This window comes from Phalacrocorax carbo, chromosome 17 (genome assembly GCF_963921805.1).
Source record: "Phalacrocorax carbo chromosome 17, bPhaCar2.1, whole genome shotgun sequence".
NCBI classification, from domain to species: domain Eukaryota; kingdom Metazoa; phylum Chordata; class Aves; order Suliformes; family Phalacrocoracidae; genus Phalacrocorax; species Phalacrocorax carbo.
In genome coordinates this window covers 2133531-2156761 of record NC_087529.1, presented here as the reverse complement: position 1 = coordinate 2156761, position 23231 = coordinate 2133531, and the positions used below count along the sequence as shown (strand labels likewise).

Genomic DNA, 23231 nt, shown 5'->3' with positions numbered 1-23231 from the left:
ACACCGGGCCGCGGTGCGGCGCTGCCTGCGGGAGCTCGCGGTACCTTCCGAAGGCATCCCCGCGCTGAGCGGGGCGGCGAGCCGCCGTGCAGGCACGTGTGCGGTGAGCCGCCGCACGGCGCGGGACGCCTGGGCTTCGCTCCCTGCGTGTCTGCTGAAGGCGACGGGCCCCGGGCTCTATTAATTTAGATTATTTTTTTCTTTAAACCTGCTTTTGCAGGCTTTAGATAACATAACACTGACAGCATAACGCTTCTAAGCAGCAAAATAGTTGCTTTATTTTTCACGAAGAGACAACCCGCCACGCTCTGTATTCAGATTTCTGGTATATGTGTGCGCAGAGCTGCTTTGTCCATCGTTGTTTACTTTCTTCAGAGTCTTTTGAAGTTTATGTCTTCAAGCCAACTCTTTATATTAAAAATAAATTCTTCCAAGCCACCAATAAAATGTCAACTGTGATTAAAGCCTGACTCCTCGTTTCAAGACTTGTCTCCTAAGCAATGTGAGGTCACTCTATGAGTCAGCGTTTGAAAGGACCGTTATTCCTGAGAGCATGGGTAAAGCCCAAAGTTCACGCTTGCTTGCTTAAATGGTTTCACTGCATTTTAAATTGCTTTGCATTGTGCTGAAAGAAACGGAAACTGCGGGGCCGCTTTGGCACAGAACTCACGATATTTCAGGCGCCTCAAATCTTGGAAAAAGTCCTCTATGTTAACGCAGAAGTTGGTATTTCTGCTAGGAAAAGTTTTACCTCCTATGTATTAAAGAGGAGGGTGGAGTGGGAAGCTGTGCTTGAGGCATAAACTTTCAACTATGGTCTGTTGAAACAAAACTTGGGAACTGTAAAATCTCCGGGCAAGGGCTCTGTCTTTTGTACAGTGCCCAGCAGAAACACAGCCAAGGCCTGATAGGGCTGTCTGGACACGGGAACTTTATTAATTTTGTTTACTTCATTAAAATACTTAAAAAATAGCAGGGCATTAAAGCTGCGAGTGGAAGCCCTGAGAAGTGAGGAAATAGCTCTTTATTGTTTTCGTGCACATCAGCTATAAGTCTTTAACTACCTGATCACATTTTCTCGTCACCCTCCCTCCCTGTTTGCTGTGGCGCACACTGTGAGCATTTGGAGGCAATTAATCACACCGGAATAGCAAATAACTCGGAGCAGGACTCTGCCTCCACCTCCAGCCAACCTCGGCTCTCCCCATCCCTCTCTCTGCCCTTCCCCTACCCTCCCGATGAACTCCTGCCTCCGTCCCTCGCTGCTCTGTGCTCAGATCGACCCCCTTGTCTCAGTACTGCCGGGGTGTCCGTGGAGAATCCTTGGGTCTGGTGGTGTCTGCCTCTGTGTTGAGGAGGGAACGGAGCCACGGGCCCGAGAGGCAAGCGGCGGGGAGGGTCTCGCTGGCCCTTTGCTCCGGCGGCGAGTATGCTCGGGGCAGAGGCAGGAGCTGCCGATCGCCCCACTGAACGTGTTCTGGTGGGGATTATCAGAGGCTTGAAATGATATGAAACACGGTATTAATTTTGACAAGTTTCAGGTTGGCTCTCCCTTCCGCTCTCAGGCTTTCCAACAACCTGCCAAGCATCAGTCAGATCTCCAGTGCTGCTCTCTGGGCGGGCAGGAGCGTTTGCCGGACGCCGTTTTCCCCTCACCAGGGCCGATACGGAACGCGCGGCCCGCTCGGCCGGGGGAGCCCCGGGGAGCCCCGGGGAGCCCCGGGCTCGGTGCCGGGCTGCGCTGCCGGCGGGCGGGCTGCGGGTGGAGCCCGGGAGCAGGCCGGGGCGCCCGCGGGAGCCTCTGCAGCTCAGCCCGGCGCCTTTCCGAGGGTGCCGCTGCTTCTCCGTGCCTGCCGCTGGACACCCGGCAGCTCACGGTGCTCCCTCCACGGGCCCTGACCAAATCCCCCCCGCTCTGAGGCTATTGCAACGACCCCTCCCTGCCGCAGCCGCCCGCCTTAGCGGCGGGGCGCGGTTTATCAGCTCCTTGCCGGTAAAACGAGCCCCCCACCCCAGCCCCGGGTGACCCTGCGGCGAAACCCTCCCGGGCCGGGGGCCGCTCCGCGCCGAGGGGCGAAACACCCCGATCCGGTGGGGGGGGGCGGCCCGCCGGGCCCCGGGGCCTGACTCAGCGCCCAGGGGAAGGAGATGGCTCCGCCATAACCCTCTTTTTCCGGTTTACGGCCCCGTTGGAACGGGGAAGGGAGGGCGAAGCCCCCCCCCCCGCCCCACGGCGGCCTCGTCTACCAGCAGCGCGGCCTCACCTACCGCTGCCCCCGGGGCGGGGCGGGGGGCGATGCGGGGCCGGTCCCCCCCCCACACCGCACCGCCTCCCGGCTCGGGCGGCCGCCGTTTCCCTTTCCGCCGGGCCGGTGCGGTGCGGCGTGGGGCGGGCCGGGGCGGGGCGGGCCGGGGGGCGGGCGCGGCGGCGCGGCTCGCTGATTGCAGGGCGGGCGCTGCCAGTCCGCCGCCGCCGCCTCCCCCGCGCCAGCCGCGTCCCCGCGCCGGAGCCGCACGGCCCAGCAGCGAGCGCCCAGCCCGGCCCGGCCCCGCTCCGCTCAGCCGCCCCCCATGGAGGAGCAGCCCCACCACCACCACCACCACCATTACTACTACTACGGTCACCACCACCACCACCACCACCACCCGCAGAGCTCCTACCTGCCGCCGCCCGACGGCCGAGCCCAGCCCAAGCCGCCGCTCCGACACGAACACAAGCACGGCGGTCCGCAGCACCAGGAGGCGGCCAAACGGAGAGCAGGTCCGGGGCGGGCGGCGGGACGGGGCCTGTGACCTTCGCGGGGTGGCGGCGGTGGGGCCTTCCTCCTCCTCCTCCGCCTCCTCCTCCTCCTCCCCCGGCCCGGCTGGAAGCTTCTCCGCCGCGCTGGGGCCGCTTCCTGTCCGCCATGTTGGGGCTGCGGGAGCCGCGGGGCCCGCCGGCACCGCCGGGCACGTGGGGCCGGGCCGCGCCGCCCTGAGGGGCGCTGCCCCCGCGCGGGCCCCGCCGGGGGGCGAGGGGCCGCTTAAAAATTGATGAACATTATAAAATAATAATAATTTAAAAAAAAAATCAATGAGTCAGATAAGGCGGGGGGGAGCGGGGAGGCGGCCCGGCCTGGCGCGGCCCGGCCCGGGGGCTCTCGGCCGTCTCCTCCGCCCGTAGCCGGGGGCCGCGGGGGCCGGGGCTGCCCTCCCCGGGCCGGCCGGGGGAGGGGGGGGGGGGGCAGGCCGGGCCGTACCGGCGGCCGCGCCGCAGAGGCGGTGGCCGGGCAGCCCCGGGTACGGCGCGGCGGCCCCGAAAAATCCCCGCTTGTGGGGGGCTCGGAGCAAGTGCGTGATTACAAGAGCAGCCAGAATGCCGCGTACGTTGATTATTTTTTTTATTTATTTTTTTTTTCTTTGAAATTTTCCTTTACATAATCGGGCGGGAGGTGGGGAGGGCCCCGGCGTGCGGCAGGGGCGGCGGCGGCCCGGGGCACCCCCGCCCGCACCCCCCCGGCCCGGGGCGCCCCCCGTGCAGCCCCCGGCCCGGGGCAGGGGAAGCACCCGATCAGGCTTACGCTAAAATAAGTTCCCGAGCGAAAATAAGTCGAGGAGTCATTTCACCCTTTGCAGCGTGCCCGGGGTTTTAATAATGCGCTTACCCTGAAACCCCTCCCTCCCCAGCTACGGAAGGGTCCGTGAGGTTGCCAAATACTCTTCACCTGTTCATTTTTTACATCCGTCTTTTTTTTGTTTGTTTGTTTCCTCCCTTGAATTCTGGTTGCTGCACCTCTGTGACCAGGCCAGAGCCAGCTGTGCCAAATGTTGATTTGGAGAAAACTCGGGCAGCTGAGTTGTGAATACTCGAAAATTGGAACTAGAAACTGCTGACACACTGACTTGCTGAAGTGGATTTTGTTCTTCATTTTATTCTTTCACTCATCTGCAATGGTCTTATGACCACTCGTATTGTTTTGTTTCATTAACAAGTGGTGTCAGAAGTCTTGAGTCATGCAAGGTCAGCTATAACACGGTGCTCTTGAGAAGGCTTCCTCTGCTCATTTTTCAGAGATACTTAACTTCTAGTCCTTGCCTCGGCCGAGAATCCCATCCTATCCTTTTTCTCTGGGATGAAGTATTTATGGTTAGTATTCTTAGCAGCGTATCTGAAAGTTATAGTGGAAGTTGCGGTGGTTGCAGATACTTGTGCCTAGCAAAATGCTTTTTGATCCCTCTCAGCAAACTCGGTTGTGGAATTCCTGTAAAGATTCCTACAAGGATTCTTGTGTTCCCGACTTGCACATAACTCGAGCAGTTACATCTGCCAGACATCTGAGGCTCCAGGATGTGAGGATAACAATGATTTTTTTTATAGTGTGGCAGTTAATTTCAACAACATCGGCAACAACAAAAACGTTTCTTTTTGGAGCTGGAGTTTTGCCCGCTCCCGTTCTTGGGGGTCTCCGTGCGCTGGGCTGACGTCGCGCGGCTGCGGATGGAGCCTTAGGTGGGTCGGTTGTTGCGGGAGATGTAAGGCTTTCCACCCGCGGGAAGGAGGACGGGTGAGTCAGAGGAGGAGTGAGGGTAGTGCTCGTCCAGGAGGAGGGAGTCCCTCTGCTCCGTCCACAGCTGGAGTGTATTTGCTGAGCTGGGTACAGCGTGCTCTTCCCGCCTCTCAGTGGGGCTTCTCCTGGGGCGGTGTAGCCGGGGTCCTCGCAAGCGACAGGCCTCTGGCCAGAGATTATTTAAAAAAAAAAAAAAAGTTGAAGATGAGGTGGTTGAGTGCGGCCTGTCCTGGGCCTCCAGCTGCACTTGAATTGCAGTTAAGTTGCTCTCTCGAGATTGACTTCAGACCCGTAAAGCCTGGAAATGAACGTGAGAAGCAAAAAGGAAAGCTGAGTGAACAGCATAACCTCCAGGGTTGATGAGTTGGAGCCCTCGGCAAGAACGGCGCTGCTCGGGTCTCAGGCTAGTGCTGGGTCTCCCAGGGACTCTGAAATGCTGAAATTTCTTGGTGGGCAGGAGGCCAGGTGCCAGCAGTGGTGGAAGGGTGCTCGTTTTATCCTTCATAAATATCCATTTTATGCCCAGTTTTATCCTTCCCAAAGCTAAAGAGCACGTGCAGGGAGCTGTGGGTCGCTATTTGCAAATGAAGCAAGGAGGTGTAACTTCCAACTGCACTTGCCTGTGTCCCTTTGGAAAATGGCGTGCTTTTTTTCCTCTTTTTTTCCCCCATTTTCTGGTTGTTCCATCCCGTCCATCCCCCCCCCATCTGGAGATGGTGTTTGGGAGGAGGGTGGGAAGGAGGGCTGCTGGGGTTGCAGGTCTGGCAGCTGATGGAGATGATAGGATGGATAGATGATGATAGATGATAGGCCAAGGTACTGGCCCTTGCTCACAGTATGGATTCTGAACTGCCACAGATCCTGTAGCGAAGGCAGCGGATCCCTCTGTCTTGAAGCATCCTGGGAATTAACCTTTTTTCCCTCTGCATCCCCTGGAAGTTGTTGCTGATGAAATAGCTCTCAGCTTGCTAGTGATCTTTAGTACAATATATTTTCCTTAGTACCTGTGTATACTTTCGCTTTGCTTTGTTGTCTATACATCACCCTCTCATACGTGAGAGTCAGTAGCTGCTGGTACTTTTGGCTTAACCCCTCTTGCCGTGGCTTCCAGCATGTGCTTTTTTATGCCGGAGACGAGATGTTTTCCTATTTTAAAATGTCTGCTTGAGGAAACTGGATATGTTTGGGACTGATTACAGCTTTCTGCAATCAGAAGTTTAACATTTCACATTCTAACTCTTGCCTTTTGTTGTTTTTGGCTTTCTTCTAGGCTACGGAGAGCTAAATGGTAACGCAGGAGAAAGAGAAGTGTCATTAAAGGGCCTGTGCTCTGATGAACCCACCGCCCCAGGATCCAGGGTACCCAATGGCAGCCAGCAGCTCGTAGACACTAACGTGACCCCAAAGCAGACTGTGAAGGCCAGTGCTTTGGGGAAGGCTGGAATCAAACCCAAGAACTTCATTCAGAAAAATAGCATGGACAAAAAGAATGAGAAGTCCTACGAAAATAAACTTAGAGAAAGCCAGTCCTCAGACAAGCCAGAGGGAGTGTCTATTCCAAATGGTGTGGTAACCAATAATTCTAGCTATATCACGAATGGCTACGTAGGCAAAGGGGCCGACAATGATGGTAGTGGCTCCGAGAGTGGATATACTACACCTAAAAAACGGAAAGGCAGGCGCAACAGTGCCAAGGGTTGTGAGAACTTGAATCTAGTACAGGACAAAATAATGCAACAGGAGGTCAGCGCACCAACCTTAAAACAGGAACTTGAGAGTTTCAAGCCTGATTATAGCGAACAAAAGGGGAACCGAATTGAAAATACTAAGCCTGTTTGGAAATACGAGGCTGGGGCTGGTGGAGCAGGCCGGGGAAAGCCTGGGCTTGGGGATGTACAGCGAAAAAACTCTGATGCCAAACCTGGGATTAGCAGCAAGAAGTTTGATGACCGGCCCAAAGGGAAGCACGCATCGTCAGCTACATCTAAAGAGGACTCATGGACCTTATTTAAGCCACCCCCAGTTTTTCCAGTGGACAATAGCAGTGCTAAAATAGTTCCCAAAATAAGTTATGCAAGTAAAGTCAAAGAAAACCTCAACAAAGCAGCTCAGACCCCATCCACGTCATCATCGTCATCTTCGTCATCTGCCGGGGAAACTCAGGCCCAAACATCAAGTCGACTGTCCCAAGTCCCCATGTCTGCTATGAAATCTGTGACTTCTGCTAGCTTCTCGAATGGGCCAATCCTAGCAGGGACTGATGGAAGCGTGTATTCTCCAGGGACCCAGCCACTGCTCTCAACTGCTGCTAGTACTGTACCATCAGCCTCCTCCGAGTCAGTACCCCAGGACATGAGTACAACTTCAACAGCTCTCGAACAAAAGAAATCTAGCCTTTTTATCTACCCTTCAAATATGCAAACTGTGCTTATGGGTACAGCGCAAGTCGACTTCCCATCGCAGACGAATCAGCAGAACCTGGGAGATATCTTCCAGAATCAGTGGGGCTTGTCTTTCATAAACGAGCCCAGCGCTGGACCCGAAACTGTTGTGGGGAAATCTGCAGATAATCAGTTAATGGAAGTGACATTTCAAGGGGAATATCCTGCCACTTTGGTTTCACAGTGTGCTGAAATCATTCCCTCAGGAACTGAACAACCTGTGTTTCCTAAGGCTTATGAGCTGGATAAACGGACTAGCCCTCAAATTCTTAGTGCTATTCTTAAGCCTGGGACTGCTGTTGAGGGTGGTGTCTTAGCTTTGGAGTTGCATCACACAGGTGACCTACAAAAGGCAGACACCGGTAGCCAAGGTGCTTTAGTGTTTCTTTCAAAAGACTATGAAATAGAGAATCCTCTGGCCTCTCCTACGAACAATTTGCTAGCCTCCGCCAAAGAACAGGGGTACCAGAGAGGCCTAGAAAGGAAAGATAGCTGGGGTTCTTTTGACCTGAGGGCTGCTATTCTATATCACACTAAAGGTAATGGCTTAACTTGCTGCCTAAGGGCATTCTCTTTTTTTTTTTTCCTTAATTATTTTAAGTGCAATATTCTAACATGATCTATTCCTTACAGCAATTTTGACCGTTTTGAAATGGAGCTTTTTGCTTTCCTATCTCTAATGGCAGTAGCGGTTTGGGAAGGTTATTCAAACGGTTATTTAATTAACATCAAGAGGTAGTTGTTTCCCCATTCCTCCAGACAAGCGTAAGTGATGTTCATAGGGATAATAGCTAGTGTGTGTTACATTTTCATTCCTTTGGAGCTAGCAGGTCCTCCTAAGCTTCTCGGCATCGGAAGGAGTTAGATGGGGAGGTTCACCTGCTCCATTCCAGCTTTACCAGGTGATATTCGGGCACCGAAAGCTGTGCTCACACCTCTGCCACCAAAGTGTTGCAGCTTCTCCCCTGGGCATGTCAGGCCATGAAATCATAGCTTTGAAGGAAGAAAAGAAATACTTCTAGGCTTTTCATGGTGTGCTTATTTTAATTTGTGTTTTAACAAACCCTGCACACACACTTCTCCCCTGCCCTTCTCGAGTGTTGAGGTGACAGCAAGATGCATCTCTGCTTATCAGCTCTTCTGTAAGTGCCAGACTGGGTTCTCGCGTTGTCCTTGTAGGCCAAATCTTATGTTGTTGCTTTCATGGAGTCCTTTGTAGCCCAGCTCCTTTTTTTCCTGGGCTTTTTTTTTTGAGACTGAAATGACTCAAAACATAACACAGATGCTATAAACAGGGAATGAAGAGAGGGAAGCCTGTGGAACGGCTTGCTTGCTGCTTCAGCCTCGGCCCCAGAAGCGCTGAGGTCCTGTGGCAGCTCTTGGCTTTTAGTCCTGGCTCAGCGTTGGCGGGAGCCGGGCTGTGCGTTCCCTTTTGCCGCGGTGTTGCTTACCTACAACACAGGGGCAGTTCCTTATTTTTTATTCAACCCCCTTTCCCTCCCCCAGCATCCACCTACCAGAAGGGAAAAAGGAGGTTGTCCATTTTGGGTTTACTGTTCCACATACCTGTGTGGGTAATGTCTCGCTCCCCCCTGCAGAGGGGCTGGTATTTGGGTGGCGTTGGCAAATTTGCTGTGTTTTGATCCGCTGCGAAGTTCTTAAATTACCTGTTCGCAAACTCTTTGTGTAGCATACGGAAACTTAGAATGCTTTCTTTAGTAAGCCCAGTCATTTTAAAATAAGAACGCCAAATATTTTTTCCAGGTCATAACACTCTCACAATGTTAACATTTTAAGCTCTAGTATTCTTGAGAGCAGCGTTCATAAATCGATTTTATCTGGGTCTTCGTTCTCTCCCCGCTGCTCAACCTATTCCAGTACTAAAGCAAGCTTTCTGTTCCCATTTCTTGTGTCTGCCTGCAGCCTAAATCCCACTTTCTCATCAGAAAATGGGGGTACCAGGAAGTGTAGCGCGGTGTAGAAGGGGCAGCCCGCCTCTTAAGAGTCGCAGATTTTCCTAACCCTTAAGTTTTGTTTTGGTCAGCCTCAACTTTCTTGTAGAAAAGCCACGGCAAGACTCTTCAGCTCTCCCTTTCTCACGAGCTGTGTGAAAGACAGACCCCAGTAAAACAATAGTAACAACAGGAAAATAAAGAACACTCCCTTCCCATGTCCTCTTAAGGAGGTGTTAACTTCAAAGCCTGGCTGCCTTTAGTTCTTCTAAACACAGGAGTTAATTACATTCAGTGGCAAGAATGGGCACCTAAAGCAGTCTTTAAAATACCATTTTCTGCTCTTTCCATGCTTCTAGGTGTGAATGCTCTTGCTTTGAGCATCCCCAGCAAGCACCCTCGGGGTGCCCTGGGGAAATGGGTGCCAGCCCCACCACTCCTCTCTGCTGATTTACTTCTCAGGCTGTGTTTGTGCCAACTTCAAGGTGTTACTTAGGGGTGAAAGATGATGGATGTTTCTCATCAATGTTGTCATTAATGCAGCAATATGGGTGCTCCAAACAGCTTGAGCTTGTCTGTCTTCTAGTCTCCAAGTGTTATGGATGGTTTACAAAGCAGGAGATCAGTCCAGGTTTTAGTGGGTGTTCCCGTGATGATGCTCGGTGTTGCGTTTCTGTGTGTGTTCAGGTCTGTTGGGGTGAGTTGGGTTAAGGGGGAGGAATGGTGCCTTCCTCTGCCCCAAGCAGGTACAAAACGCTGTCCCCTTTCACGGCGGTGGTCCTGCAGCCAGAGCCCTGTGGGTGAGCTCCTGTGGCACGGCGCACTGCAAATGTTGAGGAAACGGAGCTGCCAGGGCGTGTTTGCAGGTCGGCAGTGTAGCGGTTAATTCCCACACTGTTCGCTCCGTTTATCTTGGGCTGTTTTCCTGAGGTCCTACTCCTGGCCAACGAGTTCCTCTGCAATAGGAAAGGAATAGTTTCACTTGCTTATTTTTCACAAGCTGCCTTCCCCTCCTCCCCGCTCGGGACAGTGTGTGGGTTTGCCGGGGCCAGTGTTAGGGTGTTCTGGACAGCTGGATCCTCAGATTGTTTGGTTTTGATTTCGAGAGGAGGGTGAACTTCTCCCTCTTCAGATTGATCTGTTTGCTTTTGAGCAAAAGACAGTTTGATCTTCGAATCTGCCCTGCCCCTGGGGTTATGGACGGCCGCAAAGAGGGACGATTGTGGGGCAAGGGCAGGGGTGAGCGTGGAGCACTGGTGGGGTCCCTACCCTGAGCTCTTCCATACGCAGTAGTTCAGTGCAAGGTACCCGTGGCGCAAGGATGAAGCTTTGGGTGTTGCAGCAAGGAACAGGCTCTAGCCCGTTGCAGTCCTTCGACCCGTCTGTCGCAAGCTTGCACCCTTGTTTGTGTGTGTAGCTGTGATCGGGTTATGTGGATCCTCATCTTGGACTGTAAATAGGTTATGGGAAAGCCTCCAGCTTACTCGGTAGCTTTGTTCCAGCAAACCAGGCTTTCCTGGTCACGGTTTGCCTGGTGGTTGCAAGGGGCACTATAGACTGTAACTGCTTCACAGCTTCCCTGGGAAAGGACGGACGGAGGAGGTAACGCACAGGGTGGGCTGGCTCTGGTGCAGCAACCCCGTTCAAACCACCGCAGCAGCGTGTGTGCTGGCAAGGCTGTGCTGGGGTGTGAGGCTGGCTGCCTGCGGAGGGAGCGAGGTCTCGGCGGAGGAGGCTGTGCTCATTTGTGTGTGCCCAGATTCCTTTTCCCCCAGAAGTCAAGGCAGCGGGAACAGGCTGGCAGGGCTGACGATACACCCCCCTGCTCTTCTCTTGGATGCTTTTCCTGCTGGTTTCCCCTGTGTCCCCGCTCTATGCCTGGCTTTTTTCTTCCCCCTTTTTAAAGGGCAGAAAGGCTCCTTCGATCGTCTGATCTGCTTGACTGTAAAACACGATCCTTCAACGTGGCTGCCTTCATTGACAGCTCGTGCCGCTCAGTGCTTGCGATGGTGCCTCGAAACACTCGCGGGTGACATACCCGATTTAGCAAGGTAGGCCTGATTTAGTCGAGCGCTGCTGGGCCTACTGTTCTTGTGGCTGGAGATGGGGATGGTAGCTTAGTATGGGGGGCAGGAAGGAGTGATGCTCTCGCTTAGGGACGCTCTCCCTATCTGGGTGAGAACTGAACCTCTGCCTCGGTGTGGCATTGCCAAAATCCTCACCTTTTTCGAGGTAAAACTGGTCCGCACAGATTTCTTTGGTCCTTCAAAAGAGGAAGCTGGGTGTATCTCAGCTTTACTTCTGTTGAAATCAGTATCTTCTTACTGCTTTAATACTCCTTCCAAAGACAGCTGGGTGAAGCGTTTCGTATCGGAAGGGTTGTCGACGCTTTGCGGAATCCCGTCACGTTTGGGCAGTTGCATTCTTCCAGGCCAGGCTGGCTGTCACTAACACCGGGCTCATATGGCAAGCTTTGTGTTGGGACAAGCAAACTGCTGAGCTTCCCTAGCTAAAAAGCAAATAACCGAGGTCTCCAGTTCAGCTGCACAGTAGCAAAGACCACAGAGGTGGGGGAGAGGAAGCTGCAGCGTTTCCCTCTTCTGCCTTGCCCCTAAGTTTCTGCCTGTGCTGCTGCTTTGCCCCTTCTCCGCGTCGCAGTTGCGCCAGCACCTCTGCTCGCGTGAAAGCGCAGAAAAGCAGCATGGAAAATGGAGCAAGGCACCGTGGGCCAGCCTGGAGTGGCATTCGCCGGAACGGTGAACTGGGTCAGAAGAAATGGCAGAGCTGTGAATTCAGCAATTTTCATCCTTTACATCAGGAGAGGAAAAAAATAAAAAGCCTTGGTTTCCCATCCCCCTTGGTGGGAGGGGGTGAGATCTCAGTCTGGTGCTTATGGTCTTGTGGGCCTGAGCTGTGGGGCAAAAGCTGATTTAATTCAAGTCTCTGCTTTTTCCAGTTGTCAGGATGAGTCTCCAGAGCATTGAACTTCCAGTCTTTGCTTTGTTTCCAGGGCAATCCCTTAACTCAGTCGTTGTGTCCTGCAGATAGAAACAGAAAAATCAGATGAGGATGGTCCCTCTCTGCTATTTCTCTTTTTTTTTTTTTTTTAGCGCTTCATTTTAGGGACAATTGTCAGTTTATAGGTTAGATTTTTTTAGGAACAAAGGACTAGTACTGTGGCATCATGCAGATGCTGCTTTTTGCAGGGGCAGCCTCTCTAGCAAGGGAAATGTGTATAGAAGTGCCTGTCTTAACTAGTTATCACAGAAAGACTTCTTTCCCCTCCAAGGTTATGTGCCAGTCCTGCTATAAAGTTTATTGACCTATGAGGAATCTCACCGCAATACACCAGAGCGTGCCTTAGTCTGTTCCTGAGATCAAAGCCTTCCTCCACCGACCCTTTGTTTCAGTGATAGTCCCCAGAAAAAATGGTTCCTCTCCCTGGAGCTCGTTAGGTGGATGTGGCTGGGGCTGTCGGCAATTTCTCAGCAACCCGTGAGCCGGAGGGCTGTGGAGAGGCTGGCTAATTGTAAAAAATTCTGGAAAACGTGAGGTTGGAAGGGGCTCAGGAGGTGACCTAGTTCTGCCCCTGGCTCGGAGCAGGGCTGGCTTTGATGCTGGGTTGTGCAAGGGTTTGCCGATGGCATTTGCTCCGGCTGGGTTGGAGTCCACTGAGAAGGAAGAGTGCAATTTCCCTGGCCACGTGTCCTCTTTTGGGAATGGTGGCCCCTGAACCATTACGGTTGGAAAAGACCTCTAGGATCATCAAGTCCAACTGTCACCACCTTCTGCTTTGGCAAGCTGCAGTGCGAGGTTCTGGGTCCGTATCTGGGAGGTGCATGTGGTGAGGATAGCCCTTTTCCCGTGCGGGGGCGAGCGATTGTAAGAATCCATGCTGGAACTCGCCCTGGAAGCTTTATCCAGGGAAAGTGGGCTCAAGAAAAGAGCTCCTTGAGCCCAAGGGAGCAGGGCTGAGAGCAGGCTTGGTGCCTCTTACATGAGCCACTCGTGGGGGCTGCCGCCTCTCCCACCCTGCGTCTCTATGCGTGCTGCCCTGGTCAGCTGGAGCCAGGCGTGCCGCGGTGGCTCTGCTGAGCTGCCCGTCCCCCACGTCGGTCACTGACGTCTGTCCAACCGCTGCTGGAGCGGTCATGGCACTTGTCACAGCACCTTGTGACGGTTGTAGGTGACCACAGCCTGCAACCAATCCAGAACCGGGAGGAAAACTTGCTCTAATGTATGGCCAAGTAAAGCAGAATAAATCATAAAATTCCATCTTAAGACTGAAGGAAAACCTTTTCTTTTTTTCCTAGTTTTGTGTTGCAGTTAGCCCAAGACTTATTTTCTTCCTCTGCAAAGTTGTTTCAGTTGGTCAATGTGCTTAACCTGTGCTATCTCATGTCCACATGCTGCTGGCCAGGTAGAGGGGAGGACCTCGCTCTTGCTCCTCTGGCAGATGATGTTCAGTAACAGTCGATGTCGCATCCAGTTTGCCAACTGTCTCTGGTTTTGTAGCTTTGTCAGGCTGTGCGTCCAGGTGTTCGGGATTTACAGGACACTCTACGCCGCCCTCTTCCCTGCCTCTTTTTCTGAAGAAGGAGAAGGAGGATTGAAGTCTGAAAAGTTTGAGGAGTTTGAGTGTTGGTTTGTTAGGGTTTGGTTTTTTAAAAAACAACTGATTTTTGACAACTTGAAAGCGTGTTGGTGTGGTTTTGATAGTATCTCGCTGTCAGGCACGTCGTAGTACAAGCAGTTCATGTTCTTGTGGTGCCCAGTGAAGTTGGGACCAAATGGAAGTACAGAAGCAAGCATGGTCTCTTGCACGGAGATGCGGTAGCAGGCAGCGCTCCAGCCTCTCCCTTGTATTTGATGCTCGAACGTTGTTCTAACGTGGAGGAACCAACAACCTGAGAGTAGTTTCCTGTCCCCAGCCTTCGGGAAAAGCTGTTAAAATAGGCGATGTTCTTTAGCCGTCAGGAGATGATGTATCTAACTTCACTGAATGGAAAACTAGCTCTGCAGGAGGTAATTTTAGTAGCTGGTTCATTTTTCTTCTGGGGAATCTGCATGGGGCGGATGAGGGAGGTAGTCCCTTGCTAGGTTGCTTATACCCCTGGGGATGTTCAGGGCTGGTTACGATTCCCAAAGCCCTTAGGGTTCCCCTTTAATGAACGTGCAAAGCATTGCTGTTACTGTCATGACGCAAAAATAACAGACCTCATAAAATTTTGTCAGGACCTTCCTTACAAAAGATTTAATTGTGCAGAGAGGGCTGGCAATATTTATTTGCATGCAATTTCCTGCCCCGGGGAGCTTGAGATTGTAGCGGACAAAGGACAGATGAGGGGTTGGAGAAGGGACGCGAACATGCAGGCGATTGATCGAGGTGACACTTGGCACACATCGTGCTGAGGCCATGAGTTCTGTAGGGCTTTTTCTTCTTCCTTTCCCATGCCGGTTAGTTTACTTACTGCCTTGTTTTGTGCTTTACTGCCCGTACCGTGCAGCTTAATCCCTTGCCATTCTCTGCTACCAAGGTCCTGCCACCCTCCTTTCTGGCAGAAGGGAGACTTGAAAGATGGTTCCTGCAGGTTGTGTTCCCACTAAATGCTCCTTTGCAGTAATTTTGTCTCTTAAACTTGGGTGCAGGGTACACTTACTGTCTTTACAAATATTCTAGCTCACAAAATTCCAACTTGGTAGTGGCTTAACGTAGTTATTTTGAATAGGTCTCTAAAGATGTGACTTCATTTGCTGGCTATTTTAAGGGGAAGAGCCTTCTGTTTATTCATGTGAATGAAAAGAGCATTTAACTTTAACTGTTATTTCTTAGGTAAACAAAAGCATGTGCTCTTCCAGTGAGGATTGGGGAGGGTTGGTTTGTCTTTAGGGTTGTAGAGGTAAGGTGGGGGAAGGCAGCCGGCTATCTGGAGCATTGCACCTTGTTCTCGGATGTTGGCGGCAGTTTTGCAGTGATATTAGAGGAATCTCGGCACGGTGTGCTTCAGCAGATGCATGCTGCGAACCACGAGGAGCTTGCTTTGTCCAGCGGTTCTGATTTCACAGAGATCAAGCGTCGTCAACTCGTAAAAATGATTTCTGCAGGCTACTTGTTGAGGCTGCGATGTGGGAAGCAGCGTTGGAGGCACGAGTAGTGAAGCCCAAGGTTAGATTGTGATTTGTAGGAGCGGAGAATGGCGATGATGTTTCTGATGCTGGGTTTGGCCGTCTGACCCTTAAGACCATGGTACAGCCATTTCTCTGCCTTTTATTGCTGGATCGTTCACATCAATTCGTGCAGTCCTGGGGGCCTGGTTGGGGCTGGGCTGGATGGGGTTGGCTTTGTGCGAAAGCCTCGGCACAACCGCGGTGGTGTCTTGCCACGCTCGGAAAACTAAAGCATGTTTGGAGTTGTCTCTGATGGCGGCATAAATCTGCATAATAACAGTGGTCTTCTCGTTTTGCCTCCACAGAAATGGAATCGGTTTGGAATTTGCAGAAGCAAGGTAAGGATATTGGAAGGAATAAATAAACCGAATTGCTCTGTCTGTTGGGGTGGGTGTTGAGAGCGGGTTGTCCCGGTGTCCGGAGTTCTTCAGCACTTGCTGTTCGTAGTCTGAGTTTATCTGTGGTTTGGATCGCTTAAAAGTCGGGGCAGTAAGCTGTGCCATAATGGGGTGTTCGGAGGGAAGCAGAGTCTCTAAAAGAGAAAGAAATCCAGCATCAAATTAGATTTAACAAGTCTTCCCTGTGTGCGTACAATAATTGCTTTCTATTTCTGGCGTTGGGCGTCGCACCCAAGAATAAGTTCTAAATTCTGGTGCGTCCCCGCGCTTCACCGGTGACGATGTCCTAGCTTGTGAGACGGGCAGTAAGTGGAGACTCGCGTGCTCCTTGCGGCGCGGCTGCCCGGGGCGTGACGCGGGGAGCGGGCGCTGCGCTGTTAGGGTCACGCGGGGCTCCCGACGCGGTGCCGCTCGGGCCCTGCGGAGGGGTTGCTAACGGGCCGCTACCGAGCAGGTCTCTTGGGAAGTGGCTTCAGCCACGGGTCCTGAAAGGAGCTTGTTGAAAACTTGGGATTCTGCTTTTTTTTTTTTTTTTATAGATCCCAAAAGGATAATCACTTACGACGAAGCCATGGATCGCCCGGATCAATGAAGGTAGCAAGACGAGACTGCCTGTTATAACCTTTCTGCAGCATTTGTGCTGTTCGTGGGGGACAAAAGGCTTTTATGCTCCTTCTAAATCTTCAGTGCAGCAGAGGAACCATAACTAGAATCACAGGATAATATATACAAATATATATATAGTTATTTAAAAATGGCAACTGAAAGTAATTAGACTTCTTAAGGAATCTGAAAATTTATTTCAACGAGACTACACACGTGATTATTTAATCTCCGGTACTGAATAGATTTTTTTCCTTTTTTTTTGTTTTGTTTTTGTTTAAAGAGTGAATGCAAGTGATTAACGAATACAGACTCGATTTACAAGCCCGGTTCTAAAGTTTCTGCTGTCGTCTACACGGGCAGCAGCAGCCCACTGGAGAGGCATTTCCACTTGACAAGGTTTCTGTTTCTCGTTCTGTGACTGTAGTGACACACTAATCACAGGGAAATCGGGGTGATTCACCATCCTTCATCCCCCCTTTCCCTTCCACCTCCCCTATTTGGGTTTTTATTTTTTCAGTTTTGTTTTCCATTGAATGCTGGAGAAACGCCTTGAAGTTTGCAGAGTTTCTTTTTTTATTTTCCAGAGAATTATAATCCGCATGTTTTGCCAGGAGTAAAGCAGCCAATCCTATGCTGGGGATATTGTCTTAAAGCGTCATTCTTCTGGGGGAAAGATGGTAACACTGCAGTTCTAGGATGCATGGTGAAGCCTCACAGTTGGCCTGGCTCCGGTTACATGTTGGACTATTGCAACTGAAGAGTTCTTTCATTTTAAAAGACAACATGCAAAAATAAGCAATCTGTTTAGGCATTTAATATGGAAAAAAAAAAAACAAAACACCAACAAAAAACCACTGTTCCCATAGCTTAATGCCATTGTATTACTGGGAGCAAAAAAAAAAAAAAAATCTGCTTTCGACTGTAGGTGCTTCATATTTGCTCTGTCTGTCTCCTAACACTAAACGTGCCGGATTTTTTTCCCATTTTCATTGGAAAACGGAAGAGGAATTGAGTTCTGCTAACTTTCACCCTTCTTGAATTATTTTTTTTTCTCTCTTAAAAAAAAAAATCAGAAAAAAAAAAGAAAAGGAAAAAAGGAAAAAAAAAAAAATAATCCTTTTCAATTTGTCCATAGAAGGCCAATGGCTGGGCTTCCCGCACCTGCCCGTTGGAAATGCTCTTTTATATTTTAATGCAGTCTGTGTATTTCCGGGCTCTGCTTCTAATTATCTCTTAATAAAAATATATTTTATTACAAAAATGGAGGACTTAGGAATGAAAATAATAATTTAAAAATATTAAAAAAAAAATAAAATTAAAAATCTCCCAAGGACAGGGAAGCTCCCTGGCAGCGGTAGAGAAGGCTGAGCAGACTGCAGGCTCCAGCTGTGTAACCCGCTCTGTCCCATTGCAGCTTGTGCAGCGCGTCCAAATCATCTCGGGGTTGGGTAGTTCTTCTGGCTTGTTTTTTGTTGTGTTTTTTTTTTTTTTAAAAAAAGTGCAAAGTTTTACAGGGTCCAGTGCAAGAGCAAGCAGCCAATGCAGCAGCAATGGGTTTCCTGACCCACCCGAGCTCCACCAGGCACCCAGTGCTCACCGGGGGGGATGTGGCTGGAGGCTGGCTAATGCGTGGCCGGGCATCGGGCTCGGCAGCGGTTGGTGTCCCCCAAAATCAGCCTGGACCCTCTGGGGCGTTACAGGAAGCAGATAAGCCCAGAACTTTTGCCTACCCCTTGTGCTTAGATTTATCCACTTTTTTTTTCTTTTTTTCTTTAACCTAGGAGTATGTAGCATGTGCTTTTTAATTGTCTTTATTCTTTTAATAAGGTTGTTCCTGAATGAGACGTTTAGGTTCATGGTGGGACAATGAAGCTTAATTCTGTACCTTTTGTAAGATTGCTAGCTTTCTGCCACGCTTAGTCTTAAAAGTTTGACTATGGATTGCCTACTCCATTTTATGTATAAAATACTATATAGTATAATACCGTAGTGTAATACTATATAGTGCTCGTGTATTGTATCAGTCCAGGTTCGGAAACGTGTGGTTGGCCAGTCGCAAATAGTTCTGTTTCACCTATAAACTGTACCGCCTTCACAGGTGTGTGTAACTTTCAGATGTATGACATGTTTACAGATGTGCCCGACGTCTAGTCCTCCGACGCTCCTATTTTTGATTCTGTTGAGTCTCCCAACTGCTTGCCAAAAGTCGGAATCGCGTCCGGCTCCGCTGCGGAAGAGCTGGGGCGTTCCTGAGCTTTAAAGTGTTGAACAAACTGGATGGTGGGGCTGGGAAGATTGAGGTGGAAGAAATGGTCTATTTTATTTTCTTCTTTATTATTTTCGAAAAGTTGAAGGCTAATAGCAAAGTTTCCAGTTTGTTTTACTGGCTTTAAGGCTCTGCTGTGTATTTATTTGCCTTGTGTAGTCACTTGTCGCCTTAAGGGCTGGGTTCCATTAAAAAAAAAAAAAAAAAGACAAAAAGACCAAAAAAAAGAGTAAAAAAAAAAAAAAAAAAAAAAAGACAAAACCAACCCCTGTTTTGCTTCCCAGGGGTCTGCGCTGTCCTGGTACCCCCGGCCCCAGCTCCGCTGTCGGGGCTGGCGCGATGCAGAAGCTGAACAGCAATAGCCCGTGCTGAATCTGACCCTGCGTGTTTAGAAAGATCCGAGTCTTGCTAAATATTTGAGGACGCTCATCTTGGCCTAGTCCGGTCCGTCTTCTAAATAGCGAAAGAAACGCTGAAACAAACACGGTTCAAGTGATGGGTTGGGTTGGTTCCCCCCCGCCCCCGATGTTCACCCCTGCTGCTTTTCCTCGCTGCGCGCGGCCCCTCGCCGGTGGTACCCATCCAGAAACACCCTCTGCAGCTTCTCCGCTGTATTTCTGACCATCCTCTCTTCAAGCGTGTGTCTGTCTGTCTGTCTCCGTGAGCTCCAGGGCGTGTGCTCAGCGCTGGGCAGTTAGGAAATCCTCTCTCTGAGCTCCTGGAGCTCCGGCTCGCCGGCGCAGGCGGGGTTTCTGGGATAGACTATTGCCTAGAGCCAGGCAGGACCGCGGAAGGAACTTCCTTGTGCCGTCACATAACTCGCCCTGTCGCTGTCTGCAGTCCTCCCGAAGTCCTCACACAATTCTTTACTGAGCACTTATTAAAAATATCTTAAGATTTAATCTGTTTTTCTGATTATTTTTGTGTAAACTTATAAAAAAAAAACCTGAAATTGAGCTGTGACTAATTTAGCACATTTAAATAATGCTGAGGTGTTACTGATAAGTCTTATGTTTTGGTTTCCTTTGTTTTTGTTTGACTCAGAGTATTAGTACTGTAGCATAAACCAAATACAGCCCGGGAAGGGGTGCGGCAGCCTTCTCTCCCGGGTGCGCGCCCGAGGGTGTCTGTGCGTGCGCGGGGGGCGACGAGCTGACGGTGCGTGTGCGAGCATCTCGCGTACGGAGAGCGAGCGTGTATTTATTTGTGCCATTGTTCTCATTACACTGAGTAAAGTTGTAAAACAGAAACCCTTACGTACGTGTAGTATCGGAAAGTGGCACTAAGGGTGAAATCATGACCTATTTTTTTATTAGCTATGAAGATACTAATTCAGGTTAAGGCTTTTCTCTCCCCTTTCTGTTCCCGGTGCGGGTCTGACGAGTCCCTTTCCTCCGGCTCCCTTGCCAGGCTTTCTATTTATTGGAATAACAATTCCTGCAGGGGCAGGGGCTGTCTCCTCTCCCCTCCGGTCCTTCCGCACCGCTCCTCCTCTGCCGGCGGGTCTTGTGCCGCGCGGGCTGGAGCGCGTACCGCCGGCCGGATCCAGCACGGCATCCGCGCTCTTGGGCGGATCAGGGAGTGTTTCCTCCACTCCACGAGACAGTTTAGAAGCTGTTCCGTGCTCCCGTTCCCAGCGACGGTGGTTTGGGGACCTTCGGCCTCTCTGCTCCCTCCCACCCCGCCTGTCCGGCGGATTGGCAACGCGATGGCTTTCAAGGTTTGGTTGGAGTTTGGTTTTGGTTTAAACCCACCTCAGTCGTCTGTGAAACCCTGTTTTCATCGGTAGAAACCTCTCGTCTCTTTGACGACGTGGGTAGCTCCAGGGCATGGTTTCTGTCGCCGACCCACTTCAAACCATCGCCCTTTCTGAACCGTAAATCCCGCTGTTTGCCTTTCGTAGCTGCTGTGAACTTCTCTGAAATGCAGGAAAAAAACACAACCCAAGTCTCATTAGGTCGTGAGTGTGCCAGCTATTGGGCAGCTGAGGCTGGCAGCGAGCGGCGGGGCGAACCGCCTAGCTAAACCGAAAGGAAAATCGCTTCCTGCGAGGAAAAAAAGGTTAAAAAAGGAGAGATGGAAGTTGTTCTCTCAGCCACGTGTGCACTTAGCGCCTTTCACCTGCAAGAGAGCGTTACCGCAGGGCGATAGCGTCCTTTCCAGCAGTGGCCGGTGGGGGACACGCGGGAGCGATGGCGGTCACAGGCGTGTGTCGGAACTGCTGGTAGTTTTCCTGTGCGTTCAGTTTTTTGCTCTTGATTCAGCATTTTCAGTGACTTGCTATGGTGTCCGAAGCTTTCAGGAGTCTCGTCCCTAGAAGACTTTTCTGTACGTACGTCCATAGCGATGTGTGTTCCTTACAGAGGCTGTTTACAAGGGAGATGGTCGAGGTCAGGAGGGGAGAGAACAAGGCTACGCGTAACTTAAAGCTGCTACACATTTTCACACCGGTGCGTCAGGCAGGAGGAGGGCTGGGGCTGGAAGAACTCTAGTGTGGTGGAGGAGCTGAAGAAGCCAGAGTAAATCTAGCTTTGGCCACCGCAAGGGCATTTTTTCCAGGCGAAAAAACCCTAGCGCAAGCAGTTGAGAAGCAGGAACCCGGGCTGGTGCGAAGGAGCAGAAGATCTCGGTCTGCGCTGCCGGACGCGCTGCCTTCCAGAGATTACAGAGCTTTAGACATTTGCACAATACGCGTTACACCACAGGGTAAGGCTGGCTTCCTTGCATCCCGCTCCAGATCCTCAAAAGCGGCATCGCTCAGCAGCGCGACGCCGAAGCAGCGGCCGTCTGGGGGGGTGCGAGGGAGCTTCGGGGCGCGAGACCCTCGGGGACAGGCTGCCGGGGGCGTCGGGCTGCTCCCTGTCCTGGGGCGGGAGCAGGGGACGTACCTGTGCTCTCAGCAGGGGATGCTGAGCTGTATTTATCTTGACTGTTAATCAGAAAGCTTCGTATAACGTGTCCAGAGCTCTAAAGCCATTTTGTAAGATAGCAGTATCCCTTTTCTACAGCCTTATTAATGAGTAGGGTATCTTAAAAGAAGAAAAAAAAAAATAGTTCATTTCTCTCTGTGGTATGAAACTTGTGTACTGCGAACATACGAACGTTTAGCAAAAACACAACTTGCAGATTTCTTAAAAAAAAAAACAAAACAACAAAAACACAACAAAAAAAAAACCCCACAACTGTCTGCTTTCCATACGGTCTTTCCTCAGGTGCTAAATAAGGGTTCCAAAAATGGATACTGCTTTAGGAGTTTCTGCTTTATTCTTAAAATACATATTTTTTTGCTTAGGTGTTGTAAAGATATTTTAACAAGAATGTTTTTTTAATGTAAATAAGATTGTGTCTTTAATTTTTGTTTTATCTCCTTTTTGTCTATATTGAATAGTCTAATTTTCATTTTATCCTTTTGAGAAGGACCCTCTTATGACCTTCCCTGAAGACATTTCATTAAGTGTTGCTGCATTTAAGAATGAATCTACAACTGTTCATTGTCTTGGATTAATGCTGCTGCTGCTATAAGTAACCCTGAAAATCAAGAATGTGTGATGCACTTTTATTTTTCCCATGACCATGTAGATCCCCTGCGGACATGGAAGCCCCGGTAACACAGCCACCAGCCGCGGGTAGCGTAGGGACGGGGAGCCGGCGTGGAGGAGAGGGCGTACCTGATCTTGGTGCTGACCTACGGGAATTTCTATGCAAACGCAAGCAAAGGAGAACTCTTTAACTCGAGAGAACACTGTGCATTTTGGGGTTTGTTTTTTTTGTTTTCTCTCCTTCCTTTTCTCAAGCTGCTATTGGAAGGGTAGTGCAAATCCCTGAGGTTTTCAACTTCTTCCTCGACGGCTGGTGGTGCGGGAAAGGTGCCCGAGTAACTCGTAAGGTAGAGAAATCTCAGTCGACTATTGTCTCGTCTCCGGTTTTAATATTTTGGGTTGTAGTTGAATCTATGGAAGGAAATTGCTCATCTCTGCAGAAAGATCTTTTCAATGCTTTATCCCAATGTGAACTTAACCAGCAGTATTAACGCTTGCACGGCCTCCTTCCCACCCGTGCCCCGGCGCTGGGGAGCCCTAGGCTCCTTCTCCAGCTGCCCTCGGGCGCCGGGGAGCCGTCGGCACCCGGAGTCGGATGTTTTCTGAGAAAAAAAGCGACGCCGGGCCATCTACCCAGCCACAAGGCGACGGCTGAGGCATGAAAGCCCACGGCTTAGGGAGCAGTGGGGGGAGGTCTCGCCGCATCGAGGTGCTGCCGCGGGGCACGGGCAGGTCCGGAACCTCTTGTCTTCATGGGTCGCACCTGGACCGCCGCGGGGGGGATGTGGAGGGCGAAGGAGGAGTTTACTGGAGGGGAAAAAAGGGAATTTACTTGACTATTTATAGGATATCCTTTAGGAAAATAAAGTACCTCTGTAAAGTGAGGGAAGGGTAAGGAAGGTCTAAAGTCGTGTAGGAAAAACGCTTGGGGATTACAACTGCCTGGAAAATAGTCCATAAATACCCTAGGCCAGAACCCTGCCTGTTTAATTAGTTCGTTCAGCATCGATTTTTTTTCTTTTCTTAGCCAGCGTTTGCTATTTTTTACGCCCATGCGCGCGTGTGCGTGTGTACATCTGACTAAACGTGCCTTGCGTGTGTGCTTAGTCTTGCCGAAGAGAGTTTGTAGTGGTGCGTGAGCTGCTGGGACGTGGCGTGGGACGGCCGGGCTCCCGGCCGGCAGCACGATGACTCTGCCCCATCTACAGTCGAGGGTTCGTCACGGTCCCGGTGACCCCTCGGATGGAAATGAGGCTTGGACTCGAGCCCGCGTAGTGGCTGTCTTACAGTTTGGGGGCGATGTCCTGTGGGGCG

General features: G+C 50.9%; 1 protein-coding gene and 1 long non-coding RNA gene across 7 annotated transcripts in view; one reads left to right on the top strand and one right to left on the bottom strand.

Moving 5' to 3' along the window:
- Window positions 1-21527, top strand: part of NUFIP2 (nuclear FMR1 interacting protein 2) — a 41364-nt gene extending 19837 nt beyond the window's left edge. For 2 of the 6 annotated variants that reach the window (XM_064467920.1, XM_064467919.1), the window contains 3 exons: window positions 5818-7527; window positions 15414-15446; window positions 16046-21527. In XM_064467920.1, the coding sequence (XP_064323990.1) occupies window positions 6024-7527; window positions 15414-15446; window positions 16046-16098 (1590 nt within the window). In that variant the 5' untranslated portion in view covers window positions 5818-6023 and the 3' untranslated portion in view covers window positions 16099-21527. Of the gene's footprint in view, window positions 1-2415; window positions 2762-3420; window positions 4127-5817; window positions 7528-15413; window positions 15447-16045 lie in introns of those variants that run through there. The other 4 variants (XM_064467918.1, XM_064467917.1, XM_064467916.1 and 1 more) reach the window with 4 other exon arrangements.
- Window positions 254-2796, bottom strand: LOC135316103 (uncharacterized). The gene is made up of 2 exons (XR_010375553.1): window positions 2662-2796; window positions 254-1497 (listed from the first exon to the last, which is right to left on the bottom strand). It is a non-coding gene; the product is annotated as an uncharacterized LOC135316103 (long non-coding RNA).
- Window positions 21528-23231: the final 1704 nt, after the last annotated feature.